This window comes from Sorex fumeus, unplaced genomic scaffold, assembly GCF_029834395.1.
Source record: "Sorex fumeus unplaced genomic scaffold, SorFum_2.1 ptg000044l, whole genome shotgun sequence".
Lineage (NCBI taxonomy): Eukaryota > Metazoa > Chordata > Mammalia > Eulipotyphla > Soricidae > Sorex > Sorex fumeus.
This window is the reverse complement of record NW_026606101.1, coordinates 46,538,986-46,558,291: the sequence shown is the minus strand read 5'-3', so window position 1 is coordinate 46,558,291 and position 19,306 is coordinate 46,538,986. Positions and strand designations below refer to the sequence as shown.

At 41.5% G+C, this 19,306-nt stretch overlaps 1 protein-coding gene across 6 annotated transcripts in view; it reads right to left on the bottom strand.

Moving 5' to 3' along the window:
- FXR1 (FMR1 autosomal homolog 1) overlaps positions 1–19,306 on the bottom strand; it is a 78,309-nt gene that overhangs the window by 8,950 nt on the left and 50,053 nt on the right. For 4 of the 6 annotated variants that reach the window (XM_056121407.1, XM_056121408.1, XM_056121411.1 and 1 more), the window contains exons 10-12: positions 18,743–18,852; positions 11,228–11,314; positions 7,033–7,240 (exon numbers count right to left, since the gene is read on the bottom strand). In XM_056121407.1, the coding sequence (XP_055977382.1) occupies positions 7,033–7,240; positions 11,228–11,314; positions 18,743–18,852 (405 nt within the window). The remainder of the gene's footprint in view (positions 1–7,032; positions 7,241–11,227; positions 11,315–18,742; positions 18,853–19,306) is intronic. The other 2 variants (XM_056121409.1, XM_056121410.1) reach the window with 1 other exon arrangement.

Below are 19,306 nucleotides of genomic sequence, written 5' to 3'. Positions count from 1 at the left end.
GGGTAAACAACTCTACCCCACTGACCTACATTCCCTAAACTGGGATTTCTCTCATAAATTGATGATCTCTCCCTATACATACATAGTACAGCATGTTTTACAAGCAACGGTGTCTTGTGTTGTTCTGGGGTCCACACTGGACAGTGCTCAGGGCTTACTCCTGGCTCTGAGCTCAGGGATCACCCCTGGTAGGGCCCAGGGGGACCATATATGGTGTTGGGAATCAAACCCAGGTCAGTTGCATGCAAAGCAAGCACCCTATCCTCTTCTGTAGTATAGCTCCAGCCCACAACAGTGTCTTAGAATATAATTTTAAAGTTACTGAACACATTTTAACATTACACTGAAAAGACAATTTAATCTATCAATGGTATGAAACTATGAAGCAATGTTCATTATAGACGAGGGTGAGAGGCACATGAAGAGCTAGTATAGGGCTTTTTATTTTTAAATATTTGTTATATTTTTTAATTTGTAATAGTATAGGTCTTTAAGCCTTTTTCTTGAACACAACCACCTCTAGTTCAATTCCTGGCACCACATATAGTCCCTTGAGTACTGCCAGGAGTGATTTCTGAGCAAAGAACCAGGAATAAGTCCCAAACACAGCCTGGTATGGCCCTAAAACCAAACAGGATGGGACGGTGGGGGAGGGGGGGGGAGGGGGAGCAAGCTTACAGGTAGACTGGGGGAAAGCTCAGAGGCTAGGCCACATGCTTTGCAGAGTCCAGCTTCAAACCCAGCACTGCACGGGCCCCTGCGAGCTTCCTTGAAGGGAGCAATAGGAGGCACCTCCTAGGAACAACACGAGTCCACAAAAATACCGAGACAAACAAATTTATCAAATAAAAGCTTTCAGGGGCCAAGGAGAGCCCTGGCATTAAGTCTCCGGAATGCAACACAGGGCACCAGCCCACATGCCAAGTGGCACTGCCATTCAGGATCTCCAGACCACAACAATGTGTGATCTCCGTATCAATGCAATCAAATGTTCATAATTCTCCCAATCACAATAATAACAAAATGAAAAAGGTGAAATGAAAGTTTATAGATCATTTCTAACAATAAAATCACCTGCTCTAATGGTGAACTTTAAAAATACACAAGCAGCATAATTTCCACAATACAGCATAATTTCTACAAGCGCCTACAATACTGGGTCAGGGAGATAGATAGAAAGAGGTAGAACTCATGCTTTGGAAGAATAAGGTAGGTCCGAAATAAGTACAATCTTCGGTACCAAAGGCCCCTCACACCAACCACAAGTATCATTAGGATAGGCCCCCACCCCTGGCCCTTTATTATGACTGGAGAGCCCTATAATTTTAAAAAAGAAAAAAATGTCTTTTTAAAGGAGCTTACCAACGTCCTCTCATCAATAAAGAAAATCCTTCAACACAGTTTTTTGGGGGATATAAATATATATATATATATATATATATATATATATATATATATATCTCATAACAGATTAACTGGTTGAGAAATGCATTTTTTAAAGAGCATTTGTTTAGGCCAGAAAGGCAGCTCACAGGATCGGAGTGCATGCTTTGACCCCGGGGGCCCCAGGTTTCATTCCCAGCACTACATAGTCAGTGCTGTGAGCACCCCCCACCGCCCGCCAGCACTGTGAGAGGCAGCTCCCAAACAAAATCAGCATAAAATTAACCAAGCACTTCTCCAAAACAAGTAAAAACACATTAGTTGATATTACACTGTGCTGGAATAGGAAAAATTGACATTTCATGCAGTCTTAAAAATCCTCTGGGCCAGAGATAAAGGGCATGCCTTAGATGGATGAGCCCAGAATTTAATTCCCAGCCCACCACCCATGCACAAAAAGAGTGAATTAGTGCATTTGCACATGTACACACACACAACCACACACACTTAATGAGAAAGAACTACTTATTTACAAACCTATATACTGCCTGAAAGCATGACCAAAACTTGAAGGCGGAGGGAGAATGGCTTGTTTTTGAAGACTTTCACAGTTCATGACAAATTCTCTTTAGAAACTATGCTTTTCAACTGTCACATGCAAGAAAATTACCCCTTTAACCTAAATCTAGTATTTAAGATATTAAAAGCAGTGTTTAAATCAGAGATTCCAGATCAGAGTGGAGGGTGGAGAAGGGGGAGAGAAATAACTCTGGGCCTCCTCTAGAAATTTCTGTGCAAACAAATGTAATAAGCACACCCAACAGCACCCCAAAACGAGTACCACTCTCCCGACCAGTTCCATGGCCCCAGGCGGCATTCACTGCCCACTCTGGGAAACACTGGTTTAAATTACAGATTTCTGTAGATAGAAGACAGATATTAAAGTCAAAAACAAAAAGAGCACGTGAACTAGCAGTGCTGTTTTATTTATAGTAAGTGGACCTCTTAACTGTGTATGATAGAAAAAGCTTTGCAGATAGGATTGAAGTTAAACGGAAATTATTCAGGGGAATCCATAACACATGGGTCTTTGTAAGACAACCAATGCAACAGAGGTCAAAAAAAAAAAAAACAAAAACCAAAGCTTTATAAGAAAAAACAGAGAGAAAACCAAAAGGGGTTCAACAAAGAATCAGAGATGATAGTGTAATAAAACACTATACCCAATTACCGATTTCCTTAAGGTTTTGTTTTTGTTTTTATTGGGGGTGAGGGGGGAAACAACAGACAAGGAATGGAAAATGGAGGAGTCACAGAAGCTGGATTATCAAAGAAAGAAAGTCTCCCCGGAGTCTACCAGAAAAGGACGGGCTGGACAGAGTACAGGAGGTCTCTGTTCTCACAGTGCCTAGAGCACAGATCCATTCTGGCCCCCGAGCACCACCGTAGTGATCTGGCAGGCTTGAATCCTTAGCCCAAGTTGTCTGAGAGTCACTGCAGGGACATCCTGGCCTTTTGAGCATCTTTTGGGTGCATACTTACACCCTCTAAAAGGTCTCCAGAAAGGAATACAGTACAGAACTGCTGACTTCTTACACCTAACTAACATGAAGACAATGAATGCGTCTTTTCAAGACTCTGCAATTTGTTGTAACAACAACAGAAAACAATTGAAATCACTGATCATTCCAAACTCTCCTCAATTTCGTAAAACAGTCTACACATTATAAAAAAAACAAAATCAAAAACAAAAAAAAGTCGGCTTATTCTTTTTGGGGGGGTGGGGGAGGACAGGGGTGTGTGTGGCAGTAAGGTGCTGGCCTGCCTTGCACACAGCAGACCTGGGCTTGATCCCCAGCTACTCATACAGTCCATCCTGCCCAAGCACCACCAAGAGTGAGTCCTGAGTGAAGAGCCAGGAGGAAGACCTCCTGGGCATTCCAGCTGAGACCCCCAAAGCAAAATAAAATTCACAGGGCCAGGGAAACAGACAGCTCAAAGGGTTGGAGTGCATGTTTTGCACAATGGAACCCTGGATTCAATGGCTCATATTCACATGGTACCTGAACACCACGAAGAGCAGCCCAAGCTCCAAGCTAGCAGTAGCCCAGGAGCTCTGCTGCAAACAGTCCAAAAAATCAGATTAAAAAAATAAATTTCAGGGCCGGAGAGATAGTACAGTGGGTAGGGCATTTGCCTTGCATGCACCCGACCTAAATTTGATCTTCGGAATCACATATGGTTCCCCAGCACCGCCAGGAGTAATTCCTGAGTGCAGAGCCAGCAGTAACCACTGAGGATCGCCGGGTATGACACAAAAAGCCACAAAAAGAAAAAAAATTCAAGTAGATCCAATTTCAGAAACAAATAAAGGACCCATTTCCAATGGAACTTGGGGTGCGAAAAGCACATACCCAGAGGTGCTGAGAAGCCCTGAAGTATTTGGGAACAACATACAGTGTCAGGGATTTGAACCAGAGTTGGCCACATTTCAAGGAGCATACCTTAACTATGTCTCTAGGTCCTTCAAGAAAATTTTGATTTTAGTTTTCCCCATTCTAAAATTTCCAAAATCAGCTCACAAAGATGGTTCTTCATCCTTTCAAATGACATGTGCCAAAACCCAAATCTCTTTCACCACCTATCAGCTTCAGATGTACTTCTTACAAGCTTATACAGTCACTTAAAAATACTGTTGGAACCAGGGATGATAAAACCAAGTGGTAAAGTACTTGACTTGCATAGGTGAGGCCCTGGGTTTAATTCCAACACCAAAAAGAAAAAAGTCCTTCTAATATTAGCACTACCCTCCTGTTGTTCATCGATTTGCTCGAGCGGGCACCAGTAACATCTCACATTGTGAGCCTTGTTGTTGTTACTGTGTTTGGCATATCGAAAATGCCATGGGGAGCTTGCCAGGCTTTGCCATGCGGGCAAGATACTCTCGGTAGCTTGCCGGGTTCTCCGAGAGGGGAGGAGGAATCGAACTTGGGTCGGCCAAGTGACCATATGCCAGGCAGATAGATGCCCTACCTGCTGAGCTGGAGTGATAGCACAGTGGGTAGGGCACCAGCCTCTCTTACACAGCCGACCCAAGTTTGATGCCCAGCATCCCATACAGTGCCCCGAGCACTGCAAGCAGTAATTCCTGAGTGAAGAGGCAGGAGTAACTCCTGTACATCGCGGGACGTGACCCAAAGAACAAAAAAACATTTTTGGCTGGTCCGACTGCAGTGGAGTTTACAATTAATTGATCACAGCCTTCTAATATTATGTAGACAAAACTACTTCTAGCTAAATTCAACTGGTATTTCTTCAACCCAGTTCAAAAGTTTATTTTAGAAATGTTCTATTCTACAATGATTTAGAGAGAAGAGTGCCATCTACTGAACAATTTAGTTTTCTTCAATATACATTTTTTCCACCACTCTCACACAAATTTATTATCTACTGTCAATATCATTTTGCCAGTGACCTCATTACTAAGCAAATTTCCCGGAAACGTATAAAATTTTTCAATAAATTTACCATTCAAAGAAAACACACTTGACTGTAGGTACAGTAATTTGTACCTTTAGTTATTTTCATATTAATATATATTTTAACAGTTAAAACATTTACAATCCTCTGTATTTCACATACTAAACACTAATTTTGCTGAAATTTTGCTTCTCAGTATCAGTACAGGGTTAACTATACTTAAAAAAAAAATCAAGAATTGAAGACAGAGAAGATATGAAAAGGAAGAGATAATTATCTTCCAAACTCTGTAACGAAAGAAAAACTGGTACAAGTTCATGCATATGGTATCTTTAGATGATCATTCAAACATAAAATCTAGATGTGGAATCTGTACATTGTAAAGCTTTCAAGCATTTTGATTTTTCCTAAATGGCAATTGTTTTTGAAAAAAATTGAATGATTTTCCCAAAGCAGGATAACCATAGCAGGACCGAGGAGAAAGAGAAAATAAATACAGTAAGATAAAAATCAGATCACTAATAAAATTCAAGTCAAAATGTAGAAATACAGAATAACTCCAATACTGAGATTGTTGATAAAATCCAGGGCCTTTCCGGCAGATTGAACTCTAACCATAAGACTGTTCATTTATAAAATGTTAGATTCTAGTTTCAAAATCCTCGTTTTAGTGAGTTATATTTCAAAACTATCTTCAGATATTAATTCAATGCTGTTAATATAAAGTGCATTTAAAAATCTAATATAGGGGGTATGGTGCCACCAGCAGGTCAATCTGTAACTGTGAGGCGAGTGCATCAGCAGCCTGATGGCAACCTTCAGACTTCCAGATACCCCAAAATTGCTCTTGTGCCTTTGGCCAGACCGCAAAAAATTGGGGCAAAGTTTACCAAGAAAGTAAACGGCCAGAAGTTAGGTATGTGGGAGACACACCCACAAACCACTTCGGTCTCAGCTATATAATTGGAGGCACGGCCTCTCTGTTTCCTGATCGAACTGCTTAATGGCCATGATCCCAGAAACTCAGAAACAAATCTCGAAACCCACTGGCTTTTGGTGGAAATGCGTCCGGTCCCTGCAGTAGGTTACCGGTGCTGGGCCAACCCAGGTGGGAATAGGTTTTGTGCCTTGGCCCATTCCCCCCAGTGGCCCAGTGGCCGCTATCCTCAAGAGGCCACTGGACAGTCAGGTTGGGCCCACAGTGACAAGACAACGTGGGGCCTCACGGGATGGGGGTGGAGCCTGCCCTTTCCTCCTTTTCCCAATGAGACCCCAAGTCGCCGCCCATGAACGGCCTTTCTGGCTCCTGATCAAGCTGCTTAACGGCCATGATCCCAGTGACTCAGGAAGAAATCTCGAAACCCAGCAGGTTTCGGCAGAAATCCCTCCAGATTTAAGTGTTAAAATTTCCGATTTTCAAAATCTCGTGGCCACTGCTACAGCCATGAAACATCATATGTTATTCATAACCAGCAATAGAAAACAAATTGTCTATTGTTGCCTTTTCAGTAGATTTGAGTGTTGGGGTAAAATCCCAAATAATAATGGTGGGTCTGGTGTCAAAATATTGAATGTGATCAAAGTAGAGAGAGAGTAATGTGGAAATCATCTGCCCCACAGGTAGGGGGAGGGTGTGGAGTGGGAGTATACTGGGGTTTTGGGGGGTGGCGAATGGGCACTGGTGAAGGTATGGGTGTTTCACTGTATGACCAAAACTTAAACCTGAAAGCTTTGTAACTGCTCTCACAGTGATTCAATAAATAAAATTATAAAAAATGAAAAAAAATGAAAAAAAAATAAAAGCTAATATAGAGTTGGCCTATGCAATCTTAAGAGTGACTGGTATTATTATTTTTTTTTCTCTAGGGTGAGAAAGAGGGTTCTTAGAGTATCACAACTACCACAAGCGTTTTACTAATGATATGGAAACTGTACAAGGACATATTTGGAAAAGGAGTTTCTCATATAAACATGACCATATTGCCACCTTAAAAATATACAGAGCTGCTTACAAAAATAATTTTTTACTACCTTTTACCATTATAAAGAGATTACTACTTTAAGACATATACCTCAGAACTACATCCTATCTTCAAAGACAAGACTAAGTAAAAATACATTAAGCAAGAGTATCCAAGCTAAAACTATGAAAAAATGTTTGCTTTTTACCATAACCGGAGGTGTAATTAGGGCCCCGACGACCTCTGCCTCTTCCACTATAAGACCTAGAACCTTGTACAGAAGAGACGGTACTTTCATCAGTGGCATATCCTTTCTCTTTTTCAGGCCCTCTGGTGGAAGAAGGTCTGAAACCCATACCAATCTGTCGTAGTTGTTCATCAATCTGTAGGCGTTCCATTCTTAGTTGCTCTACTTCCTATAATTGAAACAGAAGAAAATAGGTGGGGGGGTGGGGGGTGGAATAAATCTTATATGTAAATTTTTGTCTTCTCAAGCAACAGAGCTATTCTCAGTAGTAATTAAAGAATCTTTCAATTTTTGGTAAAGTGTAATTCCCTGAAAACATAGTATCTAAGGTTTATCTAAGGTTGCCTTAACATGAGTCAACAATGAAAAGTATCAGAAGCACACACTATAAAACATAGACAGAGACTCTATTCCTCCAAAGGGACATTTTCACAAGCCGAACATTAAAATAAACTATGCATTAGACAGCCATTAACTTCCCATTACCAAATTCACTCCTCATAATTTTTCTGTTAAATGAGGTGCAGGTACCAGCACAGGCGGAAGTACTACTAGAAAAGTGTTTCTCTGAGGCCAGAGATATTGATAATAAACAGATTATTAGCCTTGCATGTAGCCAATCCCAGGTACCACATATTGGTCCCCCTAGCATCACCAAGAACAAGCCCTGAGCAAGGAGTATGGAGTATACTCTGAGCACTGTGGGGTGTGGGCCAACAATGCCCCCTTTCCCTAAGAATAAAAGGTAGTCTATCAAAAAATATATAGTGATACTGACTGATACTCTTGTTAAAACAGTAGACTTTCTCCCTCAAAACTTAGGTCATTATAGGCTATTAAAGTTTGATGTCTCAAGAAAATTGGTGATTAAAATGCAGTAGCAAGTGTGCTGGAAGATGAAACCTGAGCATAGAATGTGAGACTGAAACTTTTCTAAAAATGAATTTTTTAGAAGGACTAACTAAGGGGATATGGAATGTGAATGTGGATATGTGAATGTGGAAAGGTCGGACTACAGCTGAATCTTGCAAAGACAATGTTTATGAGAAACAGTCTTGTTCCTGACGCTCCATTCGCTCTCAACGGAACCACCATCTCCGAATGCAACAGTTATATATACCTAGGTCGAGAAATCAACATGATGAATGACCTGGCACCTGAGTTGCGCAGGAGGAAGAGAGCGGCTTGGAATGCCTTCAAGAGCATTGAAGAAATAACTAAAAGGATAAAGAACCTCCAGCTACGAGCAAATCTCTTTGATTCCACTATTCTTCCTGCATTAACATATGCCTCAGAGACCTGGACCCTACGAAAACAGGATGAGAACACTATTCGGGTCTCTCAAAGAGGAATCGAAAGAACTATGCCTGGAATATCACGATTCACTCAAATGAGAGATAGAATCCGGAGTTCTGATCTTCGTCAACGCTCAAGAATCAGGGACGCTGTCTCATTTGCCAAGACATCAAAAATCAGATGGGCTGGACATGTAATGAGGTTTACAGACAACCGCTGGACTAGAGCCATTACTGATTGGATTCCACGAGACATCAAAAGATCACGTGGACGCCCACCTATAAGATGGTCAGACTTCTTCGTCAAGACCCTAAATGATCGGTTTGAGGCTCTACATGTTCCTAAAACGAACAGATACCATTGGGCTACGCTAGCACGCAACCGGGATGAATGGAGACGTTACTGGCACCCGCTCGAATAAATCGATGAATAACGGGGATTAAGTGATTAAGTGATTAAGTGATTAACTAAGGGGGTCAGACTAGATAGTACTGTGGGTAGGGCATTTGCCTTGCCCACGGCTGACCCAGGTTCAATCCCTGGCATCCCATCCCCATATTACACCACTGGAATGATTCTGGAGTGCAGAGCCAGGAGTAACCTGTGAATATCAGTAGATGAGGCCCCCAAGTCAAAAGCAGAAACAAACAAAAACAGAAACAGACATTAAAGAGTTAAGTCCTGACCACTGCTTACTCTTAAAACCAGGGGGGATGGTGCATGGGGTGTTGTAAAGACAGGACAACTGGCAGTAATTACTGAAAGTGCTTCACAGTATTAAGATAATGGTGATTAATGAGATTATCAGAAAAATAAAGAAGAGATAGAACAGCTAGGATATTCTTACTCTGAGCAAAAGAAACACTAAGAGGGAAAAGTTAAGAGTATAAAATGCCAGTTGCAACTTTTAGTGATATATAGAACATCTTTTCTAGCATCCTTGTTCTTTATCAACGCGAATACACTATACTATAAACAATAGTTAAAACTATCAATTGGTGACTAGGTCCCAAATTCTAATTCAGTTACCAGTTACCAAGAAAGCAATTTCACTACTGGTGCTGTGCCGAAAAACAGGTCAAGATATAAACAAAATATGTAGATGAGAATCAAATTACAGGAAGATAAAACAATGTTTCTTAAATCACTTGATCACTTGACTTCCCGTTAATCGTCGATTTGCTCGAGCGGGCGCTAGTAACGTCTCCATTTGTCCCTGTCGTGTGCTAGTGTAGCCCAATGGCGTCTGTTTGCTCTAGGAACACGAAGAGCCTCAAACCGATCGTTCATGATCTTGATGAAGAAGTCTGACCTTCTGGTAGGTGGGCGGCCACGTAGTCTTTTGATATCCCATGGAATCCAGTCGGTAACAGCTCTAGTCCAGCGGTCGTCTTTAAATCTCATTACGTGACCAGCCCATCTGATTTTTGACACCTTGGCAAACGAGACAGCGTCCCTGATTTTTGATCATCGACGGATGTCGGAACTCCAGATTCTTTCTCTCATTTGAGTGAAGTGTGATTCCAAGCATAGCTCTTTCAATTCCTCTTTGGGAGACCCGAATAGCGTTCTCAACCTGTTAGCGTAGGGCCCAGATCTCTGAGGCATATGTTAATGCAGGAAGAACAGTGGAATCAAAGAGATGTGCCTGGAGCTGGAAGTTCTTCGTCCTCTTAGCTATTTCTTCGGCGTTCTTGAAGGCGTTCCAAGCCGCTCTCTTCCTCCTGCGCAGCTCGGGTGCCAGGTCATTTGTCATGTTGACCTCTCGACCTAGGTACACATAGCTGTTGCATTCGGAGATGGTCGTTCCATTGAGAGCGAATGGGTGTCAGGAACGAGGCTGTTTCTCATAAACACTGTCTTCGTAAGATTCAGCTGTAGTCCGACCTTTCCACACTCACGGTCGAAGACGGACAGCATTTGTGCCGCTTGGCTAATGTTTGGTGTTATTAAAACAATGTCATCAGCAAAGCAGAGGTGGTGTAGTTGCCGACCATATATCTTCACTCCCATTCCTTCCCATTCCAGTCGTCGCATGATGTTCTCAAGGGTGGCACTGAAGAGTTTCGGTGAAATGATATCACCCTGCCAAACCCCTCTCCTGACATCAATGATTACTTCTTTGTAGAATGGTGAGATCCTGGTAGTGAATCCGCAATACAGCTCACGGAGGATCCTGATGTATTGGGCTTGAATGCCCTGATTGGATAGGGCTTCAATGACCGCTCCCGTCTCAACAAAATCAAAGGCCTTCTTTAAATCAATGAACGTTAAACAGAGCGGCATCTTGAACTCCCGAGAAACCTCAATGAGCTTGGTTATCGTGTGGATATGGTCGATGGTGCTGAATCCTTTGCGGAACCCGGCTTGCTCGCATGACTGTCCTTCATCTAGTATTCTGCCAATCCTATTCAGGATGACTCGAGTGAACAACTTGTAGATGACAGACAATAGGCAGATTGGGCGATAGTTGCCAATGTCATGGATGTCTCCCTTCTTGAATTGCCGTATCATATTTGATAGGGTTCAAATATGGTAACACCTACGAGGGCTATTAGAGGTCACCCCAAAAGCCTCTATCCCCCTCGGAAAGCCTGGCAAGCTGCCGAGAGTATTCCGCCCGCACAGCAGAGCCTCTCAAGCTATCCGTTGTGTATTCGATATGCCAAAACCAGTAACTAGCAGATTTAAATATTAAAGAAAAAAACTGAGATAGTTCAAGAGAGAAATATGCATAAAATGTTATTATCACAAAAGGCTTTTCATTTTAAAGCTATTTAACAAAATACTTAAAAACTTTAGCACAAAGGAAAAAATTTTACACCTGGAACAACAAAGATATGAATTAAAGATTACAAACCTTTAAATAGGCAATATGATACTCTAGAAGAACTTGCACATTTCCAATGCTTTCTTTAGTGCCAACAAATACAAATGGAACCATCCCCTGTAAGAAAACACAAAGTACAAGTTTTATTAACAAAGTTCTAGCATAAATATGACATGTCAAGGTATCAGAAAAGCTTTTTAAGATACAGAGCATTTTATATCTACTAAATTTAAAATTTAAAAATAATTTGCTAAATATCAGTAATTTGGGCATACTGAACTGTTTAACTGCTGATCATATTCATATTACATATAATATTCACATTCACCTCAAGACCTAATTATTATCTCATCCATGGGTCTAGCACTGAACTACTGTCCTGATTGACTGAAAATTCTCAAATGGCTCTGCGTGTCCCGAGAACCACCAGGAAGAACCAAAATAAAGAAACCTTGTAAAACTTAGTGTGCTAAAAACTTGTTCCTTCTACAATCCGTTCCTATCAAGCTTTTACAACTTAATTCAATCTGATTTCTTTAGATTCCAAATCTTTCTTCAGGTTGAGGATATAGCTTAAACAACTGGAATGAATGAATGTTCAATCCCTAAAGCCAGAGTTCCCCTGAGCACCACTGGAAGTAACACCTAAGTTTCTGGGTGTGGCCCCAAAACGAAGTACAAAAGAAGGGAAAAGGAAACAAAAACTGGCATGAACTTCCTGGCTAAATGTATCATCTTTAGTGGAACTGCTTTAATAAAATAATCAAGTCCAGTGATCTGGTTAACCCTACAGTACATGCTCAAAAACTAACTCAATATTTTTGCAAGAGTGTTTCAAGCATTAGTACAGGATATAAATGTCTACAATGCAAAATTCAAAAACTTCTGATGGCGGGGGAAGTTGTGGGGGGACAAATACTCATGGTGGTAGTAAAACTAATCAGAGCAGGCTAGGAATGTGGCTCAGTGGTAAACAGGGAGCCTGGGTTCACAGACTGAAGAAATAAAGGAAGAACAGATCTAAGTTTAATGTGTTAAATTTTAATAGCATTTTTTAAAAAAATTTAAATTTAATTCCTACAAAAGCCTAATTCAATTTCAGTTTTTTTCTTCTTGATTTTACAGTACAGTTGACAAGTAATTTCAACAAACTGGCGGTAAGAATTTGGGGAGGTGGAAGGCAGAGGAGCCTTACACATGCAGAGAGCAGCAGCCTGTGCATTTAAGAACCTAGGCCAGCGCGACACACAGCCCAATGTTTGATTCTGGGTGGGAGAGCAACAGCTCAACGAGATGAGAGCACGCTTCACTGGCTGCGGCTTGAGCTCCAAACCAAGCACTGCTAGATACAGCCCCAAGTGGCTGGCAGGAGCCCACAAGCAATGTCAGGTAAGACCCCGATTCCTCAAAAGATGAACTTATGATTCTAGATAAGGCACTCAATGATTTATTTCCAAGCTTATTCTTTTCAATTTGAGCAATTTAGATGTGGAAAACTAAATAAAGGCACCTGGGCAAATGTTAAGGATACAGAGTGCTGTAGTGACTAAAAAGGCTTACACCTAACTATAGGGCTCAAAAAGATGGAACATATACTCTGCATGTGGAAGTCCTGGGTTCAATTACCACAGGGTCCCCTAAATACTTTCTGGGTATAACGCTACCTCCAGTGTGGGGCAAAAATAAACAAATACAAACCACAGTAATTACAACAGTGAAGGCAAGAAACAGGATTCTAACTTAAAAGTGAGGATGTCCCAACCCTATCGCTTAGGAATTCAGTCAAGTAAAAGAAAATGCAAAGTCAACAAAAAATGAAGAGGGTAAAAAAGAACCTGGGGCCAGAAAGACAGTACAAGTAGAAACAGGCAGAAATGCTAAAAGTGGCCCCTAAAACACTGCTGCAGGACTCCTCAAAAGAAATATAAATTCAAATCTTTCAAAAACCTTAATCCAATAACTGATCTGAAGTATTTATTAAGAATGGGGAAGAAGGCTTCTAAAGCAGAAGTCAGAGAGAGTACAGAGTTAAGGTGCTCACTTTGCATACTGCTGCCTTTGATTTAATCCCCAGAACTGCAAATGTCCCCCTGAGCACCGCTAGGAGTGATAAATGAGCATAGAGCAAGAAGCAAACACTGAGTGCCACTGAGTGCTACCCCACCCAAACAAAACCAAAAAAAAAAAAAATTACAGAGCACATGACTGGCTGGCAAGCAGGGAGCAAAGATTTGACCCTTAGTACCTAAAGTTTTACGTAAAGCACCCAAGTACCACCAGGAGTAAACCCCGTTGTAAATATTAAAAAAGTAGCATCTAAGCACTGTTGTATATAGCCCAAAGACCTATTAATCATTCGAGTTATACTCTATACAACTTATAATAGTAGTGAAAATTCATTTAATTTCAATTCGATTCTCAACTTCCATGTATTCATGATCTGATTCAGAGACAAAAGACAAAACATAAAGCTGAGAGAAAAATCATTAACTACAGACCACGGTTATGTTTAGACAGGAAAGGTCTTCTCACAATAGATGTGAGTCATCAGATTTTAAAGTAAACAAGTTGTAAACCAAATCTATCGTGTATGTGGACAGGTTACAATGTTAGGAGTAGGGACCTGAGAAACAGTACGATGGGCGGAGTTGACTTGGGCTCCATGGCACCCACTGTCCTCCCAAACACTGATGTGTGAGCTCTGAGCACAGTCAGGTGTGTCCCAACAAAAAAAGAAAAAAAGTTAAAAGCAGTCCCAGATAAATCTATAGATTTTAACACGTAATGCTTTGACAACTAAAAATTGTGTACTGTTTTCAAGCTTACTTCTAAAAATATAACATACAGCAATTCCTAATGCATGCATTCCCCATAGGACACCCAAACTAAAACTGAACATCACATTTCTTTTACAGAAAGGCACTTACGGTTTCTCCTGTTTCGTATCCTACTTACGCATTTATATCATTTATTTGGTTTCAGTATTTAAGTTTGTCAATTCTGGCAAAGAACCCAACTACAAACACTAGAAAATACATTAAATTCTCATATATATATGTATATATATGTATATACATATATATACATACACACACAATCTGAGGGGAAAAAAACTGCCAGAAAATACTAAATACTATTAAATTGTAACAAGAAATAAGGTAAGCTAAGGGAAAACTAGGTATTAGAAGCACTTAAAAACATACAGGTATTATTTAATGGCCCTGCCCAGTAAAGATCCTAATTCAGGCAGGTAGGATCTGTGATTAATAAAGGAGGTCATTTCTTTAACTACAATTTGAGATTTATAGCACTCTTAGAAGCACTGTAGCACTGTCCTCCCATTACTTATCGATTTGCTCAAGCGGGCCCAGTAACGTCTCCACTGTGAGACTTGTTATGTGTTTGGCATATCGAATACGTCACGGGTAGCTTGCCAGGCTTTGCTGTGCAGCCAAGATACTCTCGGTAGCTTGCTCTCTGAGAGGGGCGGAGGAATCGAACCTGGGTGGACCGGGTTGTCTGTGTGCAAGGCAGACGCCCTACCTGCTGTGCTATCACTCCAGCCCTGGAAATAACAGTCTTAATTGAAACCCAAGCACAAAAATATGTAAGTCTACAACTGCACCTCATAGTGTTTCACTAATAAAAATTAAAAAAACAAAAACAAAAATCAAAACAGAGTCTCAAGACTTGTATGAATCTAAGACGTTTGTTTTTTTCTCATTTATTTATTTATTTATTTATTTAATGGGGAGGGGGTACACTCAGAGCTTTAAGCAGCAGCTACTGGCGGTGATCATGAGACTGTTCATCTTGTGTCAGGAATCAAACTTGGGCTCCCACATGCACTTGAGCCCTTATCTGTTTGGGAGCCATTACAGACATTATGCTCCTAGGGTTGCTCCCAGTAGTGCTCATGGGATGATGCAGTGCTGGGGAATCAATCCTAGGCCACCCACTTGCAATCCATGAGCCATCTCCAGTACACTGACCCAGCTCTCTGGCACTCATTTATTTCTTACTTAAATTTTGGGTGTGGAGCTATACCCAATGATGTTCAAATGCTTACTCCTGGCTCTAAGCTCAGGGACTACTCTTGGCAGTGCTCATATCCGATCTGGAGATCAAACCTGGGTCAGGCATATGCAACGCAAATGCAATACTGCTTTATTATTTTTCCAGCCTCATTTTTTAAGTGTATACTTGTAACTAATAGAAAGGAACCATCTCATATTTGATACGAAGTTATTTTTATCTGATCAGTGTCTGGCTGTCTTTTACTTTGAAACTGACTGTATCCAATACACAAACCACTCTCAACAGTGAGAAACAGAAGTGGTGACAGTGGTGCTGGTGCAGGGGTAAGTGCAGACCTGGAGGAGGAACCGCAGCTCTCAGTGCTCTGAACAGCCTATGGGGGTCATGAAATTTCTTGAATGTGGGTGTCCCTTGGATACTGTCTCAGGGAGAGCACCATTAAATGACACTGGCCGACAAGAGGGCAGAGCTACCACATAGTGCTCTCGGCACTATGGGCGGGGACAGTTTTAACACATCTCAACAGGGCTCTTCAGGGCTCACGTTGGCGCAACCGTGAGGTGCAAGTTCCAGAGCTCAAGGCCCACCTGACTGAATTAGGATGTTTACTGGCCAGGGTCATTACATGATACCTGCATGTTTTTTGGTGCTACTAACATCCAGTTTTCCCCAGCTAAATGATTCACCACCATTTCTTTGCTGGGCCAGCCCATGCCACCCGCAGCATATTAAGGAGGAAAACCTCCCTGCACACCAACTATCTAGAGACCCAGATTGGGGGCGTGTGTTCCCCTCCAGCTTCTGCTGGACTGATGACTGTGGCCCTCCCAGAGCACTCAGGCTGCAAACTGTGGCAGCCCTGGTCCTGGTCCCTCCTGGAGCTGCTGCCACCACTGGGGCCCACTGGGCGCTGGTACTGCCAGCAGGTCAACCCAGACCCACAGCATGAGGGAATCAGTAGCCTGATGGTGCCTTCAGGCTTCCTGACAACCCAAAGTCATCGCTGTGCCTCTGGCTGAACTCCAACAACTCAGGACCAAGATTCCCAAGAAATGAAACCACCAAAAATTAAGTATGTGGAGCCAGGCCCACAAACCACCACTGACTCACCCACACATGCTCATTTATCAGACTGCTACAGAGACCCTTACATAAATCTCAAAAGACGCAGTTAATCCCGGACCCGAGCAAAGCAGCACACGAATGATTAGACTGGGTACATCATGGGGGGTCTCTCCCCGCAAACAGAGCCCCCAGCAAGTGCTTGCTCCCACAATCCAAAACCACTGCTATGCCCTAGCCGGAGTCCACCATCTTGGGACAGATGTCCTGAGACATTAATCTGCTGAAAATTAAGATATTCGGGTTTTGTGAGTGAAATCTCCATGCTTCCTCAGGGTCAGGATGAGCTACATTCCCCCACCTTCCTGTACTTCCAGAAGCCCTGGCAGTCACATCTGCACCCCAAAGCCAACACCTAGTTAAGAAAAAGCTACTCCAGATGTACCTTCCCAATAAAAATACTGAACGCCCTGAACATATCTTAGAACCTGTACTGCCAACAATAAAGCACAAAAGGAGGGGGAAAAAAAAAGGTACTGGGCTGGAGCAATAGCACAGCGTGTAAGGCTTTTGCCTTGCACGCAGCCAACATGGCCGACCCAAGTTCAATTCCTCCGCCCCTCTCAGAGAGACCGGCAAGCTACACAGAGTATCTCACCCACACGGCAGAGCCTGGCAAGCTACCCGTGACATATTCGATATGCCAAACACAGTAACAAGTCTCACGATGGAGACGTTACTGAGCCCGCGTGAGAAAATCAATGAACGACGGGTGGAGAGTGAGAGTGACAGTGATGAAAAGCTTTGTAAATAATGATGTCTTAATAAAATAATAAAAAAATAACATTTAAAAAAAAGGGTACCAACAACAGAGGCAGGTGAGGGTGGGTGGGGGTGGAAACTGGGGACATTAGTGGTGGGAAATGTACACTAGTGGAGGGACGTGTATTGGAACATTGTATGTCATTGTCCTCCCATTGTTCATCGATTTGCTCGAGCGGGCCCAGTAACGTCTCCATTGGAGACTTTGTTGTTACTGTGTCTGGCATATCAAATACGTCACGGGGAGCTTGCCAGGTTCTGCCATGCAGGCGAGATACTCTCGGTAGCTTGCTGGGCTCTCCGAGAGGGGCGGAGGAATCGAACTCGGGTCGGCCATGTTGGCTGCGAGCAAGGCAAACGCCCTACCGCTTTGCTATCACTCCAGCCCTGGAACACTGTATGACTGAAACCCAATTCTCACAATGGTCTAACTTAGTGATGGTCTATCTCACGGTGATTCAATTAAAGAGAAAAAACAAAAACAAAACCCACACAGCCAAATTGAAGCAGCAAGTGCAATGCTTTCTTAAGAGAGCACACAAAGTTTAAAAAACTGATCACTAAAGCCACAAAGTTCAGAAGTCCTTGAATGCTTTATGAAGTATGAAGAGCAGAACTGTGGACAAACATCTTTAGGTGATAAAATTGATAAAATTTTAGCAGCCAGAGATAGCAACCATCAGCTGAGGCTCAGGTTCAATTCCTGGCAATACATGGCCCATCAGCACCACCAAAAACACCAAGCACAAAGTTAGAGGAGTATCACCCCCTATATTCACATCACCGGGTAGAGACCAAACCACAAGTCCCTTTGAAAAAAAAAGCTTTTCAGAAATGTTAAGAAATTTATTAGCAAAAAAATAGTCGAACAGATTTCGATTAAGAAATGTTATAGATGGGGCTAAAGCACTAGTACAGCAGGTAGGTGCTTGTTCTGCACATGGTGCAGTTTGACCCCAGTTTGACCCCGCATTCCGTTTGGTCCCCTGAGCCCACCAGGAGAGATTCCTGAGTGCAGTGCCAGGAGTAACCCCTGAGTATCACTGGGGTGTGGTCCAAAAACAACAAAAAATTGTAATTTATAAAGAGTAATTTAGAACTTTCACTGAGGGTATCAAATCGGCAGCTTTTTGCTTGAGATATAAACTATGAAAGACTATCAAACCAAAACCTTTTAAAAAAAATTTGGAGAATCAAAGCAATACAATGGAAAGGGCAGTTGCCTTGCATGCAACTGACCCAGGTCTGATCCTTGGCATCCCACAGGGTTCCACCAGGCACTGCCAGGAGTAATTCTTGAGCAGAGCCAGGAATAACCCCTGAGCATTGCTAGGTATGACCTCCCCACAAAACACAAAAACTAAATAGAATAGTTTTAATGAAATACTGAGAAGCCAACAGAGAACTTAAAGCACAAAATTTTTTAATGACATGGCTATAGCAATACTTAGTCTAAGAAATGAAATTTTAATAAAGAAATTACCACTGCATCAATGTTAATTAGCCAACCAAACGTAACTCCTTCAAAAACTATTTCTACAAAACAAGATAAAATATTAGGCCAGAAAAGAACATAAAAAAAAAAAACGCAGTCTAGTAATTAAACTGTATCTGAATACTTACATCTTCTCTAGGGAGTTTATTTTCATTATCTCCTTCAATTCTCACCCGAACTACACCAGATTTGTCAACAATTTCTTGAATAACTTTGCCATTTTTTCCGATTACTTTTCCTTTAATAAAAAAACAAATATACTAAGTTAAAACTTGCCATCTCTTTTCCACTTCAAAAAAATAAATAAAATACAAATAAGTAAAAGGCAAAGTTCCATCTCCATCTTTTTATTCTCAGTTAACTCTAAACACTGTAGAAGTTTTATGATTATCCTGAAACTTCCCCATTTTGTTTAGTGTACTTTAAGTCTACCTTAGCTGTGATTGCTCATAGTAAAAATTTTCAAAATCAAGACTTTTCTTAGTATGCCTTACGCAATTTCTACACTTTAGAGATATTAAGTCAAACACATATCAAGACATTAAATACCTTTAAAATAATTTTGGCATTCATGTCAACTTTTTAATATTACGGAGTTAATAATTTGTCATGTCTATTTTCAAGTTTCTATTTGTTCAAGATATCTATGACTGAAAAGCTACCTTTAAAATATCCTCTTAGTAGAAATAAAA